The sequence below is a fragment of the Bolinopsis microptera genome, chromosome 6, assembly GCF_026151205.1.
Source record: "Bolinopsis microptera isolate Bmic1 chromosome 6, MBARI_Bmic_1.0, whole genome shotgun sequence".
NCBI lineage: Eukaryota > Metazoa > Ctenophora > Tentaculata > Lobata > Bolinopsidae > Bolinopsis > Bolinopsis microptera.
This window is the reverse complement of record NC_087077.1, coordinates 11,090,118-11,114,294: the sequence shown is the minus strand read 5'-3', so window position 1 is coordinate 11,114,294 and position 24,177 is coordinate 11,090,118. Positions and strand designations below refer to the sequence as shown.

Here is a 24,177-nt window from a genome sequence, read left to right as displayed (position 1 = left end):
CCAACAAAAGCTAAAGTAAACAACAGGTGTTCTGGTTATGATACATTTTAATTACTTCTCATGATAAAAAACTCAAAGTAAAGCTGCAATTTACTATAAAATAACATGAAGAAAGTAACCTGTTTTCTAAGTATAATTGAGCAGCGAGACTGTTGGCAGGACTGTTAGGGTTAGGTTCGTCTAACAGACTCTGTATTGAGGTGAGGATAGCTGACACGTCATAGGTAGGACTCCACCTGCAAAACACATTTAGTAGATAGAAATTGAAGACTTTTGTTTTTAAAACGACCTGATCACTCAAGTAATTCAAGCTTCGTCACCGTTACTAAGTAACGGCGTAACTTAAAGTGTACAATAGAACTTGACTTGATGTAGGAATGAAATTCTTATTTAATGAGACACAAACCTGTTTTGTAAGATGTCTAAACAGAGACTACCATCACTGTAAACATTTGGGTGGAACATTTTGCTGACAAACTTGACGGTGGGAGGCTTGTTGGGGTACTCCTCCGTGAACTCTATTGTTAGTCTAAACGTACCATCCTCGAACGGCGTGTCTGAAATAGATACCGTTAGAGTTATTAAGATTGGATAAAGGTATTGGGGGGGGGGGGGGGGGTCAACCTCATTTTACCTCATTTTACCTCATCCCAATTTTGCCTTTTTTGGCTGGCCTCATGAGGTAAAATGAGGTAAATCTCGGCACAAATTTTTAACAGGTAAAATTCTCTAAATCGTCAATTTAGTCACGAAGGAGTATGGAAGGAGATCTAAATGTGTGCTCAGCTCCTCTAATATAAACAGTAGGAAATGGTTAACTTTATTCGAGGTCTCAGGTCTCTACAATGTCGGGAAGTTCATGCAGGAATTTGCGCATTGCGCTTGAAGCGCAAGATTCACAGCGCCAAAAGCGAAGGTCGTAGAGACATGAGACCTTGACTAAAGTTAACCATTTGCTATAAGAGTATGCCACTTTCAGAGTCCTGAACACACTCCCATATCTCTTAATCGTCAATTATATGAATTTTACCTGTTAAAATATATCATCTTTAACTGATATCAATTTAGTTTAACACTGTTAGTTTAAAAAAATAAAATAATACTTCACACCAAACTAACACACAATATGAGAATGTAAAAAGGAAGGTTTTCTTGGAGACCTGGACCGAGCATCAAAATAGTGTACATTGCTGCTGTCATTGTCAAGACTCAAGAATAAGAGAGTCTAGTTGTGGGATTATGCTGGATTACAGATATGATAAGTGGTAACATCCTACAAAAGAATGTTAGCTTACTAACGAATTTTCCTCTTACTGAATCATACAAGAAGTTAACTAAGTTCCTCCTAGTCCTAAGCATTATCTTGTTTCAGAGGGAATGAGTGATTTAAAAAGATGAGGCCAAAGAGTTAGTTGTAAAGAAGGCATGTGTACTCTGTAATTTCTAAGCTAATTTTTTTCGATATTTATAGCTATTTACTGATCTTGTCTTGACGTATCAGCAAAAGATCACTGGACCTCGTTAGTTGTTAGTCATGTTATGCTGATCCAGTTAGTGACGAGCTATGGAGTAATCATTGTCTTGCTAGTAGCCGGTTAGTAGCCGGCTAGTGACCACTTTTTAAGTGCCGGTTTGGTAATGTGAAGTTGAGGAGCTGTTATTACAAAAGTGGCTACTAGCCGGCTAGTAGCCGGTGTTCATATGTTACTGTGCAGGGACCGTGCATAGACCGTGCAGAGAGTGTGCAGGGACTGACCGTGCAGGGACCGTGCATCAAGTGTTCATTGTGCAGGAACCGTGCAGGGACCGTGCATGGAGTGTTCTCTTGTTGTTGCATGGACCGTGCAGGGACCGTGCATAGACTGTCCGGAGCTATACGACCAACTTCCCAAATAAATGAAGACCTCATTAATTCCCTTGTTCCAAGAAGATATTCCTCTGGTAACAACCCCTTCTGGCCTGCTTCTGAACATAATATGAAGATGCGAAAACCTAGTCTACCTAAATTGGAACTTGCTGACTGCATTGAAAAATGGATAACAATCGAGAAATGATAATCAGTGCCAGGATATAATCAAAGTTGAATTTGGAATCCAAGGAAAACCTTCCTTTTTTATATTACCATATTGTGCGTTAGTTAGGTGTGAAGTATTATGTTCTTTTTTAAAACTAACAGTGTTAAACTAAATTTATATCAGTTAAAGATGATATATTTTAACAGGTAAAATTCATATAATTGACGATTAAGAGATATGGGAGTGTGTTCAGGACTCTGAAAGTGGCATACTCTTATAGCAATGGTATGAAATGGTTAACTTTAGTCAAGGTCTCATGTCTCTACGACCTTCGCTTTTGGCGCAGTGAATCTTGCGCTTCAGCGCAATGCGAAAATTCCTGCAGGAACTTCCTGACATTGTAGAGACCTGAAACCTCGACTAAAGTTAATCATTTCCTACTGTTTATATTAGAGGAGCACACATTTAGAACTCCTCGCATACTCCTTCGTGACTGAATTGACGATTTAGATAATTTTACCTGTTAAAAATTGGTGAAAAATATGGGCGTGGCCCAAGTCAGTATTATACGAAACCGTAGAGACACAAAAAAATTTTTGGTTGTTCCTGACCCTATAGAGCAACTAATTATTTGAACGAAAAGTAGTTTTGTGAACCGCCCTATATTCTACAGCGAATCATGAACATTGAACATGTACATAAGAACTTAGAATTGTATGAAGTATGAGTTTATATGAGAAATTTATTATGAAATGACCTTTCACTATATGCAATTTCGACTAAATTTATGTAGATATCCAATCCAGTTCCATGCACAACTGTTGTTTACATTTGGTCTAGTTAGACACAATTTGTTTCAGAGTGACTCGATAATCGCAATATCAAATTAAGATATTATTTAAATGGTCCATGTCATGCAATGCGGAAATATCCCCATAAATTGGCAACTGCCAAAGTGACACTAAAGTTATTGCTAATTCCTTTACAAAACTTAGCAAGTGCTATTAACAATATCCTAATGGATCATGGAAATTGAAATGTTCAATTTTCTTTTCATAAATAATAATTATAATGCGAAGTTTTATTTACCCCAAGTTTGGAGAGTAAGTAGGTTAAACTGGGAATGCCCCTTCCCAGAGACCACATCACCCCTAATAAACCATTCAATATCATGGGAGACCATGCACAGCCTCGAATTATAGTATAATGACTTCGAATAAACCTTTTTTGTATCTAAAAAAAGGCTTTAAAAACTAGATTTATTTACCTCATTTTACCTCATTTTACCTCATCCCAATTTTGCCTTTTTTGGCTGGCCTCATGAGGTAAAATGATGTTGACCCCCCCCCAGGTATCTCTACTATAATTCAGAGAATTATTTCTGCTGTCTGTACGACCGCCCACGTGCAAATTAGGTAAAAAGCAAAAGGTTGAAAAGTAACCATGGTAACGAGGGTTGCTACACGCACGTGCACGTGCAAAGATTGTTAAAACGGCATTTTTATTGGTTTTGTTGATATTATGTTGTGTTTAGTGCGAGCAACATTTTAATCGGCTGTATCTTTGGTTGTGTAGGATATTTTTTGACGCGATTTGAACTTACAAACAAAAAATACAATTAGCTTCCTCCCTGTGACCACGGGTTTTCTAGTTATATTATAATATCATCATCAGGCATAACTGTGTTATTACATGATGCAATTCACATAAAAGTGTAACTTGAAAATCATCACAAACAAAAAGTTTGGCTGGTACCCAGAATCAGCTTCTATTTCCTTGCTTTTCTAGAAAATATTTGCAACAGAAACGTTACCTGAGGGACCGAATATGATGGCGTTCCACAGCATGATATTGTTGTTAGTAGGCACTGCGCTGACCCCTGTGGGAGGGTCCTCCTGGAGACGCTTAAAGTCCCGCATGAGACGCCGCCTAGCTGGGGTAGACATGGTCCCTTCAGGGGAGAGAGGGGCGTGTTAGTTGGTGGTTGGAGTTTGAGGCAATCTCGCTATTTCAAGATAACCAGTAGTTCGTTTGGAAGTAATAACTTATTTGTCAAACTTAAATAATTTGTGGGCCTTTAAATAAAGTCTTAATACTTTCAAATAATTATATAGTGCACTTACAGTAGCACTAGTTTGGACACTGATCCCCAATTCATCACATGTTTTTACTACGGCTAATGTTCCCACCCTAACTAAGGACATGTTCCCATATCACGTGACAGGAACAATCCAATAGAGGTCCTCTACATTAGTCACGTGATAACGACCAATAGTTCGTGAAGTTATGCTGAGAACAGCGTGTTTAGGGAATCTGATACCTTACTTAACAGGTAGTAATGAAATTTCAAAACATATGGCAGTCATTCGCATATTGCTATCTAATGGCTCCGGAGCTTGATGCGGCGATTATCTTAATAGCAATTCAATAGTGACTGATGACGGGATGAATTCTGAATATTTTAAAGCGATTTCTTTGAATGTAGAAGTTCTGGAATTTCTAATTAAATTTTCAGATTGATTACATGGACATAGAGAAACAAATTTACTCGTTATATTAATAAAGTTATATTATTCTACTGAACATTTTACACGCTTTGTCATATCACTTAAAAGCAATTCAACAACTGTGTCAACTAAAATATTATGTTGAATAGAAACAATTTAACTAGAACAATATTGATCAACGATATTATTTACTATAATTCTGTACATGTTAAAATATCTCATTACATTTCACACTCTGATTAAAAATCTGACATAATTACTGAAGCTGAGAACATATATATTGTTAATTGTGAATAAAATTTTAACTTATAAAAGTAAAACGATAACTTAAATACATTAATTACAATGATCTGTACAAAGGATCTGGTTAAATGGGTCACAAAATGCGACCTTCAGGGTTCGGGACAAGGGTGGTTATCATATGATTTACTGACTTCGGAAACAAGTTATAACTAATTCTAATGGGTGAAAAAATCTGAGAGGTTTTAAACAATTACGGTGCGCAAAAAACTTATTATCATAAACTGTAATCCTGTTTCTTGGCCTAAAACCACCGCAACATACTGTATTTGTAATGACAAGAAGAAACAGTCTCGGAAACAACAGTGTTCTATTTCTTCTTCTTCTTCCCACCATCAGGACTAGCTTCTTCCTCCAACCTCTCCCTCACCAACTTCTCCACAAACACGTCTATCTGGTATATCTTCTCATAGTACTCCTCCTCCGACAGGTTGTCCCAGTCCTCCGCTTGCATTTCACCTCCAAACAGTTCCATCTCCGCCCGGGCACGGTCCTGAGTAAGAAAAAGCTTTAGAAAAGAAGTTAAAGTAGTGTCCCTCATATAAATAATATTATATCCTATGAGAAGTTCCCTGCTTACCAAACCGAGAATTTAAGCAATTTACAGATTAGATAATTTTAAAACTTTCATACAAATTTGTAGTGTAAACTCAAACCTCTTCGTATTGTTTGTTGAGGAAGAATGTCAGTGTGTCTAGTTCCTTCTTTCTAGTTGGGTTCTTGAAGGCTAGCCGCTTAACTCGCTGCATGACATTCCGGGCAATGTCCAGCCAGAGGTTCTGTACTTGCTTTTGAGTTAGAGGTGCTGTCAGTGGACCACTGATGTCACCTGGTAGTTAACTGTTAGATAGTATTAGAAATTAGTGTTTCGGAAACACAGTCAAATTTACGCGTGATAGACGTTTTGACAAATTTCATTCCAAAAATTTAATTGCACGATTGCACGTGTCGTTATGGGATATATGGATGAATTATTTAACTTCAAAAGATTCCTCACCAGTGTCTTCATCTTCAGGCTCGTCCATAGGATCTGGATCAGATGCAGGTATAGACTCTGGTGGTGGTGGAGCTGGTGGAGTAACTGCAGGGAGGGAGGCGGCAGCTACTAAAGGTGCTGCTACTACTACTGGTGCTATGATGTCGGGTCCTTTTGTAGCGTTCAACTGTGAGAATAGCTAGAGATGAGGACATAAGATCGGGAAGCCGAACCAATATAATATATTAAATAAATACGTAGCTCTGGAGAAGGCATATTATATTTGGATAACGTTTTTGAGCAAGTCGGAGTTTCATTTTTACCAAATATAATTATAAGAGAATGCATTGGAAGAAGTAAGAAACATTCAGCACGGTATATATGTCAAGGTAACAGATGTTCTGAATGAAGATATTTGCATCTACAATTAATCATTGTCCCAAGATGGGTCAAGTGTCTAACAATATATCCCAAAATATTTCCAATGATCTAGAAACTTCTTAATGTCTTAGAGTGCACAATTTTCATTACGTCTCTACCGAGTACTACAACTTATCAAAAATCTGCACAGAACAGGTTTACTTAAAAACAAGTGAAGAGGACGTACCCGTCGTTTTAAATCTTCGTTCTCAGCTCGCAGTATCGCCATCTCATTCCTGTGAGCTACATGTTTATCATTCCTCTCTTTCTTCTCCTCCGCCAGCTTCTTCCTCAAATCTTCCATATCCTTCAACAATCTGCAAATTTTTTTTCTGTTAAAAAACAAGGATTTATTTCCGTTGGCAGATAATAACGCACAAGTTGCACCAAAGTTATTGCAGTAAACTGTATTAAACTGACCGTAATGTTATGATTTAGGGTACTTTGATTTAATAATCTCGTCAACTCAGGAATTTAGAATACGAATTTTGGTCTAGACTTTTCTTCACGAAATATAAGGATTTTAAACTCCTTGACTAGGTCAAACCATTTAAAAAGTGTCGTCATGTTTTAAAATCGAATATTTGGCGAACTGATAATTCTAATTTCTAATTGTAGTTCAAGGAATTTTCGTTACAGTTTAATTATAATTCTTACCGGGACTCACATTACATTTGGAGATAAAACGGGAAACATATAGAATGTGGTACCATTATTTCGATTTTTGATTCAGAACAGCCAAAGAAACTCCACTAAAAAAGTACGGTTAAAACATCACCCCTGTCCCCTAGCTGATACAACCTCTCACCAACTCTTACCTTCTGTTATCAGGAGTCTCAGAGTGAGCCTCCTCTCCCAGAGTGGTAGGTTTAGGGTTAAAGTGGACACGGGACGGTTTAGTGGACAGTTGAGTAGCTAGAGAGTCTATGTAGTGCATCTGGATGAATTGTTGGACTTGTTTGGTGGTGACCGCAATACCACGTTGTTCTATGTGAGAGAGAGCGGAGGAGACCTGAGCGGGTTTGTAAGAGTTGAGAGGCAATTTTAGTGTTGGTTTGAGGGATGACTTTGAATGATAAAAGTTATTCCTGTATTGATGACAATTTTTGCAATTTAGAACACTAATTGAAATTCAGTTCTAAAAAAACAAAAAATGCAATTAACACAATGTCGGGAAATTAACACATATTCTTAATTCTGAAGAGTCTCTCAAGTGTTGTCACCAATAACCACACTTGACATTGCTAAACGTTCAGTAATTGTCTTCCTCATACCACCCACTGAATGATCACCAACCCCACCACTAATAGTACTAGTACCTCTACAAAACCCACTAAAATACACCTTCACTCTACCAACCATCTCCCTCACAAACTCGTTGAAACTTGCACTGGACCAGTAGTACAAGAAAGGGTTAGATATCGTACTGACATAGTAAACATACACTGAGAACGCATAGAACCCCTCCTCGAGTTGAGTCTGACTTTGGTAAACTATAAAGGGTCCCAGAGATACTAAGTAAACAATGGAGACAGAAAGTATGAGTACAATGTTGTTAGATTGGAGTCTGCCCCGAGATCTGACGATTAAGAAGAGACTAAAGGTTGAGATTAGGATTATCATCAGGGGGATAACTGCGAATATTATGGAGGCGGCTAAGTCGACTCGAGCCCAAAATGGAGTGTAACTTTGAATGTTACAACGGTCAATGAACGTTTCAAAAGCACAGGGACGTTGCAAAGCAGCGTTGAATATCAAGTTTGAGATTGTTATCGCCCAGAGAGCAATGGCGATTTTACATCCAGTCGTTTGAGTCCTTAACCTAGCTCTAAAAGGAAACATCAGACAGAACAACTTGCTACAGTTCAGACCGGCAATCAACAGGTTGTTGGAGATAGAGAAAACCCAAACCATGTAAGATGTGAGGTAACACATTCCTGTTCCGAAGATCCAACGGTCTGCCACTAGACTGCCGATAGTTGGAATAATCACCAATACGGTGCTTCCCAAATCAGCAACTGCAATGTTTCTGATCAACACTACTGAGATCTTGTCTACTTTTATAGCGTTGTAGCCGACAGAAGAAACCATGACCAGGGAGTTGCCTGACAGGGAAAGTAAAGCAACAAACACGGACCATGTTATCACGAAATATCTCCAGGCATGAGGAAGGTGATAAGTGTTGGATACTGGTGTTATGTTGGTGATGTTAGCAATGATGGTGTGGAGGACATGAGACTCCTCGTGTTGAAGATGTGTCATCACAGTACTGTTGTTGAGGTGAGGGAGGCTGTGTAAAGAGTAGGGGAGGAGAAACAGGATAAAAAGCTTTGTTACTATCATCTAGAGTACGTGGAGAGTTTAAATCACTACCAGAGGGCCCGGTCATATAATAACAGTAAATTTAAATAATAACTTGAAGTAGAGAACAAGCTTGAAAAATAAAAATATTCCAGCTCGTCGAAAAATTAGGCAGCTGCAAAAAGATAAAGGTAAAGGTGGAACATGCCTATTAATTTTATAAACTATTCAGAGTGTTCACTAGTCCCTACTAAAGTCTAGAAGCGTGAAAACACCTGGTTTGTGTCAAAATGGTCATTGAGTGGAACGTCAGGTTTAAAACTATTCAATATCATAACAATGGGCTGGCTAAATGATAAATCGACAACCATCTTGACATATGTATATAATGACACTATATAATATATCCGTCATAAGTCGTGACGGAATCTGGCTAAGAACTTTAGCTTAGAAATAGAGCACATTTAAGATGGTTTGATTGGTTGTTCGAATATAATCAGCTCAGTATTGGCGTTGTCGAGAGGAATCAAAACAGAAATTCTAGGACAAAGCAAAATAAAACAACACAATTTGTAGCATTTTTCAAAATGGAGCTGTGAACTTGAGGGTAAGAATAACCATCTGGCGAACTAAATATCGACCTTTTCAACTTGTTATATTGAAATACGGACAACATGACACATTTGTAGCCAGAGTAAGATTGAAGACAAAAGTTTATCTCTCTAAATCTCATCTCACGTGTTAATCAACGCTAAGATCTAGACAAACAGACAACTGTATTCTGTAAAAACACAATACAAAATAACATGATCGATTATTGTAGTTGTGACAAAATTCAACACGTGAGGGGCTCGGATATTTATAAATGATGTTAAACCGACCAGAATTATAAAAATATTTTCTCTAAGTGAAAGGGACCAACTTTTCAGACTGATAATAATAAAAGTAAGCAGAGTATGTACCCACATTGTTACACTGAGAAATAGCAGAAGAACAGAGACAGAGGACGGTGGCAGTAAAGGAGAAGAGAGGGTTGTAGGAGGAAACATCACTACCTATAACACACTGGTCCAGGAGGAACAGGATCACTGCTTCGGAGAGGTACCTGGGGGAAGGAGGAGGTTAACAATATTGGACTAGTATAGCAGGTTACTATTAGGGGAAAGAGCATACTTAAAAATATGTAGGACTAGTAAAAACATTCAACATTCAACGTTCACCGCCAAAGTACAATTCAAAGTCACGGCAAGGAAATGGACGCAGAGTAGACATTCAAATTGGAGCCAGGATTAGAAGTCACGACGCTTTACTGACCCAATATTTAAAACACTAACCCCACAAATAGTTTCTCGTGAAGAGTAGCTACGAGCTGAGCAGTGGGCGTGGTATGAGAAGAGGAAATGTCCGGTCTCAGCAACATGATGTGTTCGCTGAGATCAGGTTGTGCTAGCTGCACGTACTGGAGCACTATGTTTAGTGTGGTCGGGTCTGCTGCTTTCAGCGTCTGGCTGCAGATTGGAATGTGAAATTAGAGTTTAGAATGTGAGATTCATACACGTCAACTTGAATATTTGTTTTCATGTAGATTTAATATGTTAACATGACTTGTTATCGTTAATAGCAGATTGTTTGAACTTGTTGTGATTATGATAGGAAGAGGGAAAAACGAGTGTAATCATATTTTAGTTGTATTGTATTGGGTAAGGAGTAACAATTGAATTATGAATACACGATGTTCAGCATCTTCATTGACGGCTCAAAGTTGTTGACGATGTACATTCCATTATGAAGCAGTTAAGTTATAATGCAACATTATTCGTGTAAAATCGCTGCTCTTGTGTGCTTTGCGACAAATTATAGATAAGCTATAGCAGAGTTTGAAGTCACAACATATTAAAATTATAATAATATTAATATTAATATGTTGTCAACATATTAATATTAATATTATTATTATGTATAAACACAGAAAATAAGTAAATAAAGGCTATCATCACAACGAATCAAACTTACAGCAGGTGAAAGAGTCCAGCCAGCAAGGATATAACTTTAGTAACTGTAGTTGTCGTATCCCCCTCTTCCCATGACAGAGATATTACCAGTATCATGAGTTTGTAGTCAATATCCGCCAGAGGGCGTCCTACGTGTATGTGCCAGTAACTGGTGAATAACATTTGTTACATTACTATGGCAGTTACATATTATTAGGGTAGTGTATTTACACACACCATGACATCAGACATGGCACATTTAACCAACACTCCTGGTAAATTCTAAATAAAAATTAGAATAAAAATGTAATAAATGTAGACGTCTCACCTTAATGATTTGATCATTAGCTGATGTCCCTTCTCACTGTGAAGAAACTTTGACGTACTAAAGCCGGGAACGCTTTGGATAAAACCTTTCACTTTTTCTCTGATGACATTCTCCTGGAGACAGTCTTTTTAGAAAGCAATTAAAGTTACTAGATTGTAACAATCTACATAATAATATAATAACCACCATCAAAAACTCAAAATATTATATAATATGAACTAAAATGGCGCTGATTTTACAGCTTTACAGCACACTGCACCAATTTCCCTCAACATTAAAGCTAATCCCTCGATAACCAGATAAAGTATATTAATAATTACCTGAGGTGACTGAGCTGAGTAAGGTTTGTCCCTAACAGCGTCCATATAGCCAGCACCCACCGCCTCCTCACTGAGCAGTGTAGTGTACAGGGAGGAGCGGAGCGGACTAGGCAGGGGCTGGTTCAGGAATTGGTGCAGAACAAATACTGTGCTCTTATCTTTCTTTATCAGAGTCACCAGCGCCTCACTAGCAGCAGTGGATATGTTGGGGTATCCCAAGGAGAGGAGACTTTGTTGAACTGTCGTTATCAGCTTGTTCTCCTTATCATACTTACTGAAGAGATTATAGTGTTACTAATATAAGCCGATAGAACCGAAATAATGTAAGCACATTTAAGTTAGCTAATAACGCGAACGGTTATTAGAAATTCCGACTAGAACAATAAGAAGAATAAGAGATTAAGGGGGCAGGGAGGGGTCTATATGAGGAGATTAAGGGGGCAGGGAGGGGTCTATATGAGAAGATTAAGGGGGCAGGGGGGTCTTTAAGAGGAGATTAAGGGGTCAGGGGGGTCTTTATGAGGAGATTAAGGGGGCAGGGGGGTCTTTATGAGGAGATTAAGGGGGCAGGGGGGTCTTTATGAGAAGATTAAGGGGGCAGGGGGGTCTTTATGAGGAGATTAAGGGTGCAGGGGAGTCTTTATAAGGAGATTAAGGGGGCAGGGGGGGGGGTCTTTATGAGGAGATTATTACCTGAGTGCAGAGAGAATGGTTCTCTGTTCATCTCTAGTGGGATGAGTCTGTACATCACTCTTGAGTCTGTGAGCGAGTTGTGTGTAATCTGGGTGTGCGAGCAGCTTCTGTTGGAGGAGGTTTAGTAGAGATTCTCCATTCATACCATGCTGGGAGATTAGTATAGATTTAGTAGAACAAGTTACTCGTGAGGTTACATTCAGTAGAACAAGTCACCTTAAAGACGATAGATTGAATAATTTTTAAAGAGTTTGAAGTCAAAATTGTTGTTCAATATTTTCACAGCTCTATATAAGCAGCGCCCTTATGACTACTTCATCCCTGGCGCTATAGTTAAATTTGAAAGCAGTAATCTAATGAAACACGTTGTGTTGATAATAAATTACTTTCAATTTATCTTATGTCAGAATGATTGGTTAAAATTTATCACTTGGTTAAAACATAAGAAACCCCAGACAGCTCAAGCTCAACGACTTAAAATGAATAATTTATAAAAACTTGTAAAAGTAACTGCCCAGACCCGCTCAAGTACACAGAATAAAAGCAAAAATCACCGCAGAAATAAATAGTTAAAGGAAAGAATTCAGAGTGGGAAAGCTAAAATTGGTCTGACTATGATTCTGGAGCAGCTTTCTTATTTTCCCTGGTTTCATCCAACTCCTCACGCTTTCTTTTTAACTTGTTAACAGCACTAGCTTTCTTCTTATTACTGTAAACCATTTTGTTGTACAGAATTTTCCTCTTCTTGGGCATGGCCATGACTGCCAGCCTCTTATCTTCAGGAGTCATTCCATCTTTAGGCTCCTGTTCTGCTTCATCCTCTGCCACCTTGTTACGATCCAGCAGTTCTACCTGCTCAGGAGGCTGGTATCCCTCAGAGTTGACGAAGGGTGATAAATGAGGTGGGAGGAGACATCCCGCCACGTACTCGTCTACTGGGAGAAGTTTCTTCTGGTTTATACTGTCGAATATCCACTGAGGTTGCACATAGCACCGGGAGAGGAACTGATGGGACTGAGAGGGTCTGTCAACTATTTGATGGGTGATGTCTGGATCTGTCTCGTCAAATGTGCTTGCAACACCGCTATCTGATGACCATGAAACCTCTCCTCCAAGCGATTTGATTGTTAGAACTAAGATTTCCCGAGGCACTTCTCTACCCAGGAAAAACTTGCACTCCTTGAATAGATTTTTGAATTTTTCCTCTTCTTTTCGAGATTGAACGAGATCTTCTAACGTTTGGTCTCCAGCCAGCAATTCTTCATCAATCTCTTCATCTTCTTCCAACTGTGGTACTTCTGCCAACTGAATATTCAGTGACTCTAACCGCTCACGGTAAATATCGTCACCATAATAAATGGAGCTTTTCTCGCTGAATACATCATCTAAAGCTTTGGGAGGGTAAATTAAGTTCAAGCTAGAATACAGCTTGAAATTAACGAAGCCCAGGACTGTGGTATATAATTCAAGGAAAGACAACATGACCCTGAAGTCGATGTTGGAAGGGGGAGGTGTGGTAAACTGATGAGGAATGATCCAGCTGATGTCATTACCGTCAATTTCAACTTGAACATATATTCCCTTGATGGATACAAACACTTTTTTCACACATTTCGCAGCAATACAATAATGCATGAACTGTACCGCCAGGATTCTGCATTTGTTGATGATTCCAGGTTGCACCTTTCCTTGGCGAGGCATGGTACTGAAAAGAAAGATCAGGCACAAAGAGTCGTCCAGATCTTTGATAGCATCAGCAAAGTTGGGATACCGTTCCTTGACAACATGATCTAATGTGTACTGGGGTTTTGCGTCCCTTACTCGCTGGACAGTATCAAGCTCCTCTCGACCCAAGGCTTTCTTTACCTTCTTCACAAAGATCTTAGTCTCAGCAAACTTTTGTAGCAGAGGTTCGTGAGCTAAGTACTGGATGTCTTTAGCGTAGTAGAATGTCTTGGGTGCACTGCTTCCTTTTGCCAGCTTTCTTTTCTTTTTAGGCTCGTGAGGGTAAATACCTTTGAGGATACATATCTTACGGAAGTCGGGCAGTGTGAGCTGGAGTTTTTTTACTGCCTGTGTTCTGGTGATGTAATTTGTGGCAGACCCACGTTCCCCTTTCTTTTGAAGCTTCCCCATGTTACCTACAAGAAGTATTTGATAAGGTTAGATGTATAATTTAAAGTAGTTAAATGAGTGAGGTACAAGGATCAACTTTGATAATTCAATTTTTCAATTCGCTAAACAATGAAATGTAACCATTGAAAATTTCAAAAATTTGTATAGCTCTGCAGTGCAGAGTCTGCACTTTTCATTCGAATAATCATTGAGAGGCATAATTAAACACAAAACATTCAAGTCAGTAAAAATCATTAAATAATGATAAATTTGTCAACTGTGATGATGTACACAAATAATATAATGTATCTGATATATTTACACAAAATACATGTAATCTCTGAATGAATCAAGTAATCTGAACTCTAAACTGATTCTAAACTGATAAAATCTACAATTTCTGGTAAATGTTCTAAAAAATCAAATTAGAAATAAGCTAAATGCTACGTGCTGCTGGTAAAACTCAAACTATGCTATAAACTTCAAAAGCAGTTCATTAAATGCGCATGCAGTATGGTGAAAATTCATGTTATAAATTAATCGTATAAATCTCATTATGTAAGTGAATAGCCTTTGATTATGTTTGGTGAAAATAAAAACTGAAATAAAAAGTGTTACTTTATTGAAAAATTGAAGTAATGTAAACTTGTTGAACGAATTATTCTACCCCTGAATATACTATTTAAAAGCTGATAGGTTTCAATTCGTTCGCAATAATTAAACCCACTACCAAACCTGAATACCCTCGAATATTGGAAATATAAGTATATTTTAAAATGTTTTAGTGAGAGTTTAAAAAAAGTATCTCTCCACTACTTCATAAAAATAATAAATTACACAATTATACAAATTCCTCTTTTACTGGACTGTCCTCGTCGAGAACAGCATCATCCAAATCTAAAAAATTAACTATGTTCTGAACCTTGGGACCCCAGTCATGCAAATAGTCTTCATTGAACTGGTAGTCCATATCAAAGTGACACAAAGTATTGAGGGACCCGGCCAAGCCAGAGTCTTTGTCTCTTCTATTAGATTCCACTGAATTGGGCTCATCAACTTGTTTCAACTTTCTGAAGATGACAGCCTCAGTGCACACGGATGAACGGCCGCTGTCTGATGCAGCATACTGGAAAGAATGAGGTGGGAACTCAACAGAAGGAGACTGAAGAGGAAGGGGTGAGTCCAGATCGTAATCATGGTTGGTGTAGGTATACTCTGGATACCCGATCTTTGAATCAACATCTAAGTTTGAAATGTTGATCGGATTCATGCAGATGTTATCCTGCAAATGAAGCTGTCCCTTTAATCTTTTGTTACTGCCAAGTCTGGTACCATTCACTGCATGTTCGAAATCTGAGTTTGCCGCTTTTTTGTCCTTACCCTTCCTGTACTTCCTGACGCAGCAACAGTAGATAACAACAGATAAGATAATCACAAGAATAACAAATACAGCTCCACCGATTACAGCAATCAAGAGGACTGAGTTCGATTTCTTACAATTGTCCCTATACATTCCGTCTTCACAAAGACACATAGCTTCACTCATTGTAGAATTGTAAAAACAAAAGCCACTGTTTGTGCATTTTTCGTCAACACATTCACAGTTTTTACCAGCAGTTCCATCTACACATTCACATTCGTATCTATCAACAGAATCTATACAAGCTGCTCCATTTTTACATGGATTGGGAGTGCAGATCGATTGAATGATTCTTATGTTCACCTTCACAGTACCAAACACAGTTGGATCTGCCATGGACACAACTTTTACAGATTCTTGAATCTCTGTCAATTGATTATTCGAGATCGGAGTCTTTTGAAGGATACTTCCTGATACGGAATAAATGGTAAAATACTGATTATCTTCCTCGAAAGCATAGTGAAAATCATCATGTATGTTGTTGACGACATCAATTTGACCAAGGAGAGAGTAAGCAGAAGCATCAGCATAAGCAGCAAAATCATATGATGGTTTACTGAACTGAGGAGGAAGAGGCTTGTGTACAATCTTGATAAGTAGATTGAAACTGTTGGATGTTCTAGCAGGGGAGCCTTGATCTTTTGCTTTAACTTGAATATCCATATCCAATGGAGCTTCACTCAAACTTTTCTTGACGCTAATAATGCCCGTTTGAGTTTCAATACTGAAGTACTCACTAAAGACCGAGTCCTCTAAGTAATAGAGAAGCTGACCAGATAGTCCAGAATCAGCGTCTGTAGCTCTCGCTTCAAAAACTTCTGTGCCAATTAAAACATTGCTCTTTACCTCCTTTCTCAAAGAAGAAGGACGGAATGTTGGTATGTTATCATTTACATCTTCAACTGATATTACCACCGTTGAAAATGTTGAAACTGAGTCTAAAACAGCACAGAGAGTGAGATCGAATGTAGTCCACACTTCAAAGTCAAGTTCTTTGCTGACAATTAAATTGTTGTTCTCAACTCTGAATGAGAGTCCTTTATTTCCACCTTCTATGGTCATTTTATCAGGCACCTTTTGAACACTGATCCTGTCAATTATGAAACCAACAGCTGCCGATTCTTTTACCGAGAAGCTATACTGTGAGTAAGAAAATATTTTTTGAACAGAGGACGAATCTAATGTTATTGAAACCACCTTTGATGTTGACAGTGTTCGTCCAGCGGCTTTGATTTGAACATCACCATCCGTGCAGGCAGAGTCAGGGCATGAGAGAACACCAGTGTTTGGATCGACTACAACTCCTGCCGATCTTTTGGTCGTTGAGATTATGTAGACCAAATCTGAATCTCCAGAATCTGAATCACTAGCTCCAACTGCTCCGACAACATTTGAGGAGGCTAAGTTTACTGTGAATGCTGGGGAAGAGTAGAATATAGGTGCATTATTGTCAACATCTGTAATCAAAATAGACATCAAAGTCTCCGTAGTAAACACTCCGTCACTGGCACTTACGGATATTTCACACAAGTCGATTGAGTTCATCAAAACTATATCAATCTCTTTCGCTAGAGTTAGCTGTCCAGTTTGTGAGTTAAGATTGAAGAGCCCTTTGCAATCCTCAGTGACAGTCGAGCTGGAGTATGTAATTGTGTCCCCATCTGCATCTGATGCAGTGACAGTATTCAACAAAGTTCCCACTGCAACTCCTTCACTGACAGTCAACACAATTTCTTCTGTGGTGAACACGGGTGCTTCATCATTGACATTTGTCACTTTAATATCGAGTATAAACAGCTCTTTCAGTGATGGCTCTCCGAGATCTTCAACAAGAATGACAAGGCTGTACAAGTTAAGCTGCTCATAATCAAGCCTATTCTGAGTCAAGCTAACTTTTCCATCAGTAGATACAGAGAAGACATTCCCTCGGTTTCCATTCAGAATGGAATACGTCAACAGTCCCCGTTCTCCCCAATCCAAGTCATAGCATTCGATAATGAACAAGGTAGTGAAACTCATTTGATCTTCTGGAACTGTTACATAGGACTTACCAGGACAAATTGGTTTGACATTCTTATCCTTGTATTCCACATTGACAACCATGATTGAGGCGAGTTCAGGAACGCCAGAATCAGTAGCTTTCACCTTCAGTAGAGTATTTTCGAATGATTTATCCACTTTTACATTCAATGTTATGTCTCCAGTATTCTCGTCGATGCTATACTTTCCATTGAAAGTGTTGGGCAATGAGTAATATATCTTACCGTTCAACCCGCTATCTGCATCTGTTGCTGTGGCTTTGTAGATGACATTTCCTGCTTTCACGAAAGATGACAAGTATACAGATCTTTGAGCTGAAGGATTGGTGAATACAGGTACATTGTCGTTGTCATCTAGCACAAGGAGGAAAAATTGCTTGGAACTTTTCAAAGAGGGAGTGCCCAGATCTTTGATTTCTATGGTGAATGAGCCAGCGTTCTCATCTTCTTCGTAGTCTACTGATTTAGAGAGGACAAGTTCCCCGGAATCTGCATCAATAGAAACTATTCCTCGAGGGGTTTCGTTAACAATCGAGTAGGAGACAGTAGCATTAGATCCGTAATCAGCATCTGATGTTTTTATGGTTGCTATCTTTCCACCAACCTTTGTGTTCTCGTGTACAAAAATATTAGATTCATGATCTTTGAAGATAGGGGCATTGTCGTTGACATCAAGAACTCTGATAACAATGTCTTTACACACTGATAGTTGCTCAGATACCGGTGATGCTTGGTCAGTAGCACACACAGTTACTAGCAGAGTTTCGTTACTTTCTCTGTCAATATTGGATATAACAGTAACTTTTCCAGTCATCCGTTCGATGCTAAAAAACTGGGATGAAATATTAAAATTGACTATACCAGCTGGTCCAGAATCTTGGTCTCTTGCTGAAACTTGAAAAGCATAAGTTCCCTTGGGCGAGTTTTCAACAATATTTGCAGAGGATATTCCATCAGTGAAGACTGGTGCATTGTCATTAACATCTATCACTGTGATTTCAATGTCTTGTGATGAAGATCGTTGTACACTTCCGTGATCTGTAGCTTCTACTTCTAGCTTGAAAACATTCCCAGAAAAAGTAAGTTTCCCTAGCAGTGTCAAATCACCAGAAGAACTATCCAATGAGAAAATTCCTGTATCTGATTCTGAAACTATGGCGTATGTAAGTTTACCGTTGTTTCCTGAATCAATATCTGTAGCCTGGATCCTTTTGATAATGGTGCCAGGACTAGTTGATTCTACTACACCTATTTCCAAGAGATCTGTTTCAAATTTCGGATCATTATCATTGACATCAGATAGTACAATCACCAAACTTGCTTTTGAGGAGAACGCTGGGGAGCCATTATCTTCAGCCATCACAACAATATTGTAACTTTGAATCTGCTCAAAATCAAGCTGTTTTGTTGTGAAAATGCTCCCACTAGAAGAATCGATTCTAAACTTGTCTTGCACTTGCTCAAATGAGTATGTGATCTGGTTGTTATTGGGACCGTCTCTATCGGATGCTGTCACTTCAAATATTTTAGAATTTATGGCAATATCCTCAGCAATAGAAACTGAATAGCTATCTTGGGTAAACGTTGGTGCATTATCATTGATATCAAGCACATTGACAACGACAAGAACCTTGGATTTTAGGGGGATTTCTCCGGAGTCAGAAGCCTCTACATTGATTTGATATGAAATGACTGAACTCTCATAGTCGACTGTACCAATCAAAGTAAGTTCACCAGACGTGGAATTGATACTGAAAACATCGTTACCATCTAAAAGTGAGTAAAATACTTTTCCATTTTCATCCGAGTCTTTGTCAGTAGCCACAACAGCACCTAGAACGAATGGCACTGACTGATGTTCCTGAACGTTGAAGTTGTAACTTTGTTGCTCAAATATTGGGGCATTGTCATTGGCATCTTGAACAATGATCTTTACAATAGATTCAGAACTCTGAGAAGGTACACCTTGGTCTTCGACTCTCACATTCAAGAAGAATCTGTCAACTGTTTCAAAGTCAAGATACTGGTTTACAACAATTTCACCAGAGCTAAAGACTTTGATCTGCTGAACGGAGTTAAGGACAGTAAAGGTAAGTTGTTTGTTCTTGCCCTCGTCTCTATCAAGTGCTTTCAATTTTCCAATGGCATGGTTAACTTTGACATCTTCTTTCACGTAAAATGTGAGGGGATCAAGAAATTCTGGTGCATTATCATTCGCATCTGTGACTTGAACTGTTATACTAAAGTCACTGCATAATTTCAAAGTGACCCCGTTGTCACAAACTTTGATAGTTAATGTTACAGAGTCTACTGTTTCCCTGTCTAATGGACTAGCAACCGACACTTCTCCTTTGTTTATAGATATCGAGAAGAGAGGAGTCTGTGATGTTATGCTGTATGAAAGTTTCCCATTCACATCAGAATCTATATCACGGCAAACACTAGTATAAACCACTGTTCCAACCTGAGTGTCTTCTTTGACAAAAGTCGTGCCCATGCTATCGCAAACAGGTGAGTTATCATTGACATCTAAGATATCCACTTCAATAGTCGCACGGCCTTCAACTGACCTGCAGGTAGCAATCACAGATAAGCTGATTCTCTTGATCATCTCATAGTCAATCTCTTTCTTGATCATAAGTTTGCCGGTAGCAGATTCCAAAGAAAAATAATCAGATTGCGAAGCGAGGCTGTACGAAATAGTGCAGCTTGATTCTGTAGAAGCATTGATAGTGGTCACAGAATGTCCTACTGGAGAATCCTCTGCAACTGATGTCTTGATCACACCTTTTGAAAAAACAGGTAAATCAGGAGACTTTTCAACAACATTGACACTGATAGAAGCAGAAGGAGATGCTTCATTATCTGCAGTATCGTGAGCTGAAACTTTGAAATTATATGTACTGCTTGAGTCTGAATATTTCAGCACTTCTGTGTTTGATATAACACCAGAGGGGGAAATTGTAAAATAGCTTATATCACCAGAAGTGAGAGAGAATTTGATGCTATCGTCTTTATCGTTGTCATGAGCATAGAGCTGCAGAATGCTCGAGAACATAACACCTTCAGGGATTGTGGCTGAATAAATAACTGGATCAAACTGTGGAGTCTCATCATTTACATCTAGCACATTGATGATCACTTCACAAGTCGTATATTTTGCCGGCCTACCTTTATCGGATGCCTTGACGGTCAATTGATGCACTTCTGTTTGTTCATAATCAAGGGCAGTTATAAGTGTAATATCCCCCGTTGAACCATCGATAGAAAAGTTTGGACTATCAGTCTGGACAATGGTAAATACGATATCACCATTAACTCCACCATCAAGATCACTAGCTGAAACAGAGCAGATTACCAAGCCTTTTGTTTTTGTCTCTGGAACATTACATGTATACAGAGAACTATCAAAAACTGGTGTATTATCATTTACATCCGTGACTGTGATGTTTACAACTGTAAAACTGATCAACGATGGATTTCCTCCATCTGATGCTGACACGTTTAATACATGAAACTTATTTATTTCGGCATCAAGCTTCTTCAAATTGGAGATGCTACCACTCGATGATATCTTGAAAAGGTTACCACCTGTCTGGGATTCAATCCTGTATAAAACCGAACCATTGACACCATTGTCCGGATCTAACGCCTTCACAGAGAGAATGTCAGTGTCTATCACAACATCTTCTGCAATGCTTTTAGTGTAAAGTGGCTTTGTGAAACTGGGACTATTATCATTCTCATCCAAAATATTCACATTCAGATTTTTCGTAGTTTGCAGACTTGGTGTTCCTCTATCTGTTGCTTTGATGACAACCTCATATGTATGTCTTTCTTCTCTGTCTAAATGGTCAGCTGTAAGCATGAGCAAACCAGGAGATGTTTGAAGTTTGAAGCTCCCAAAACCGCCACCATCTATAACCACATCAAAGTCACCGTTGACACCACTATCTTTGTCACTTACAATAATTGTTGCAGTATAAGAATTAACTGCAATATTCTCTCGAATTTCAACGGTATCACTGCCAGAATTTGTCATGAAAGGACTGTAAAACTTTATTATTGGGCTGTTGTCATTGACATCACGAACAACAATCTCAACTGAAGTTGAAGCATGTCTAGAAGACACACCCATGTCTTGAGCAGTCACAGTCAGAGTAAAGCCTTTGACGTCTTGTCGTATTCTTGGACTGGTTTCATAGTCAATTTTTGATGTCAAAGAGAGCTGTCCAGATTGCTCATCAATACTAAAATAAGCTTGATTGTAATTGTGCGATAATGAGTATTTAACATCACCATTGTCCCCAGAGTCTTCATCAGTTGCAATAAATTGATGAATCATAAAAGGAATTGAGACATTTTCATCCAGATCAAATTGATATTTATCTTTCTCGAAGGATGGTGCATTATCATTGATGTCCTGAACATCAATAATAACGTTTAAAGTTCCAGTTAGAGCAGGATACCCATTATCTTCTATCTCTACAGTGAATTCGTAATGATCAACCTTTTCCCTATCGAGCGATTTGGTTATCTTTAACACAACTTGCTGAAACGTTCCACTAGTTTTAATCTCAGGTATAAAGGGCCAGCTTTGATCTGATATATCCAAGATCTGTGCTTTCTTCAGTTTACCATTTTCACCTTCATCGTCATCACTCCAGGATAACAGATCAAACACTTGTGGACCCAAATTTTCAGATACAATCAAGGTATAGTCTGGGGCAGAAAATGTGGGACTATTGTCATTTATATCTTCAACTGTCACATCAATGACCTCCAGGACATTACTACCTTGACTGTCAGTTCCCGACAAAGTCAATGTAATTACAGAAGATGATAACGATTCCCTGTCTATAGATGCTGTTGTGGTCACTATCCCATTCTGTTTATCCAAAGCAAATAATGAAGACCAGCCACATGAAGATGTGAAGCAGTAAGTTCCTTGTTTGTCAAGGTTAGTAAGCTGACCAACGTAAGCCCCGCCTTGTTGTTCTTCTTTCACAGAGAATCTGCAAGTAAACACATTTTGAAGAATTTGATCAAGTCAATGGTATGTGTACACTATGAATAACTTAAAAACAGGCATGATTAAAGTATGTTTTTTATTGCAAAACTTGGTAATTAAAACATTTTGCTGAACACAAGGTTAATGGAAGGGTCTTAAGAGACAGCACCTAAATAAAGACATCATGTAATGAATGAATCTATGTACTTAATAGTAAGTCACCCAATTACATAGATTCTTTAATCAAATTCCATCTCCTAAAATTCAAGCAAAAAGCATACAGTACGTTCATGTGAACATACCTTAAACAAGGAGTTGCCAGAAGTAATGAGAGGATGTAGATAGATTTTGTAACGGACATCCACCAAAGATTCTACATTTTCATTGAGTCACTGCTAAAAGATAAAATATTATGTAGACTACAATTATTACACACAAAACAATAAATTGTCATCGAAATAGTAAGTTTTATGCTACATTCCTTTGATGAATCAGAGCATAAACCACGATTTGTCTCACTAGAAATAAGCTTGAGCAACAGAATGTTCTGTGATCAAGGGCGTAGTCAGGGGGGGGCAGAGGCGTACACACCCCCTCCCCCCCCCCCCCCCCCCTGAAAAAGCGAACGTGCAAGGTGTGGGCCCAGGCAACATCTTTCAAGGATACAAAGATGAAGGATACAGGATACAAAGATACAAAATAATTAATTTATTTAGTGCCGTGGGTGTCCAATTTTTGGAACCTCTGTGAAATAATACAATACAAGTTCGGAGCAGAGCGAATCGTAGTCTGTGTCTGACAAAGGACACCACATCACAGTACTTGGGCCTTTCCTTGAACAAACAGTTTGATACAGCGAGATATTTAAATGTTTTATATATAAACTTCACGGTATTTATATCAGACATTGGTGTCATTTCAAAATGAGAGGGAGAGTTGACCATATGCCAGAACCATCAACCAATAAGGTGCTAAAAGGATGACTTTCTAATGTAACCCTCCCCATTAATATGAATGCAAAACTGGTGACCAGATGAACCTAACAGTCAACCGAAAACCTGTATAGGATCGTTTCTATTATATTGTATATCACGTGGGAATAATAATAATAATGATAAATCTACAGTTACACAATTGGAACAATTACGGCCCCTTAATGGAGAACAGTAATATGTAATAAATATGTAAAATATGTCCTACTTAACATGTGCAATGTTAATGATTCCAGGCCAATATTATGTAACAATACTGAGCGATACATTAGGCTTCTTTTAAATATAAAACTTATGTGTTTTTAATATAATTTTCTCTGCAATAAGTCTAGTGGCATAAAATTGTTTTTATTTGACTGAAATTTTTATTTAACTTAGTAATCATGCTGATAAATTGGACAGGAGTTTTAAAACAACATGGTTGAAAAATTATGCCAAAAAGTGCAAGTGTTCAATTTTAAGACATTCCATTATTTTTGACTTTTTGTTTGACGGATGATACTACCAACTATTCTAAATTTTCCCGGAGAAGCGCGCGCCGTGGAAAATAGCTTGATAGAAGTAGCGAGCGCCAAGTCAGTTCATCGATAACAGACATTTTTTGTTGTTTATTATTGCTTTTAAATTTTAAAGATGAGGTCATGGATGATGGTAAACCCCTTAGAATGAATGAAGAATGGTGCAGTAGCAAGTTGTTGGGTTCTCTGCTAGAAAGTAGGAAAGATGTCACCAGAAGAATCATGTTAGCT

At 38.3% G+C, this 24,177-nt stretch overlaps 3 protein-coding genes across 3 annotated transcripts in view; all 3 read right to left on the bottom strand.

Moving 5' to 3' along the window:
• LOC134817388 (uncharacterized) overlaps window positions 1-24,177 on the bottom strand; it is a 99,124-nt gene that overhangs the window by 662 nt on the left and 74,285 nt on the right. The window contains exons 2-15 of the mRNA XM_063826527.1: window positions 11,852-12,002; window positions 11,159-11,432; window positions 10,839-10,951; window positions 10,533-10,679; window positions 9,854-10,027; window positions 9,486-9,624; window positions 7,037-7,230; window positions 6,406-6,535; window positions 5,820-5,985; window positions 5,479-5,651; window positions 5,135-5,315; window positions 3,829-3,966; window positions 407-557; window positions 120-236 (exon numbers count right to left, since the gene is read on the bottom strand). Coding sequence (XP_063682597.1) covers window positions 120-236; window positions 407-557; window positions 3,829-3,966; window positions 5,135-5,315; window positions 5,479-5,651; window positions 5,820-5,985; window positions 6,406-6,535; window positions 7,037-7,230; window positions 9,486-9,624; window positions 9,854-10,027; window positions 10,533-10,679; window positions 10,839-10,951; window positions 11,159-11,432; window positions 11,852-11,994 — 2,240 coding nt within the window. The 5' untranslated portion in view covers window positions 11,995-12,002. The remainder of the gene's footprint in view (window positions 1-119; window positions 237-406; window positions 558-3,828; window positions 3,967-5,134; window positions 5,316-5,478; window positions 5,652-5,819; window positions 5,986-6,405; window positions 6,536-7,036; window positions 7,231-9,485; window positions 9,625-9,853; window positions 10,028-10,532; window positions 10,680-10,838; window positions 10,952-11,158; window positions 11,433-11,851; window positions 12,003-24,177) is intronic.
• On the bottom strand, window positions 12,224-14,014 carry LOC134817187 (pescadillo homolog). The gene has a single exon (XM_063826328.1). The coding sequence runs from the start codon at window positions 13,985-13,987 to the stop codon at window positions 12,464-12,466; it is 1,524 nt and encodes a 507-aa protein (XP_063682398.1). The 5' UTR covers window positions 13,988-14,014; the 3' UTR covers window positions 12,224-12,463.
• On the bottom strand, window positions 14,800-22,837 carry LOC134817183 (protocadherin Fat 4-like). The gene is made up of 2 exons (XM_063826321.1): window positions 22,739-22,837; window positions 14,800-22,440 (listed from the first exon to the last, which is right to left on the bottom strand). The coding sequence occupies exons 1-2, from the start codon at window positions 22,795-22,797 to the stop codon at window positions 14,808-14,810; spliced, it is 7,692 nt and encodes a 2,563-aa protein (XP_063682391.1). The 5' UTR covers window positions 22,798-22,837; the 3' UTR covers window positions 14,800-14,807.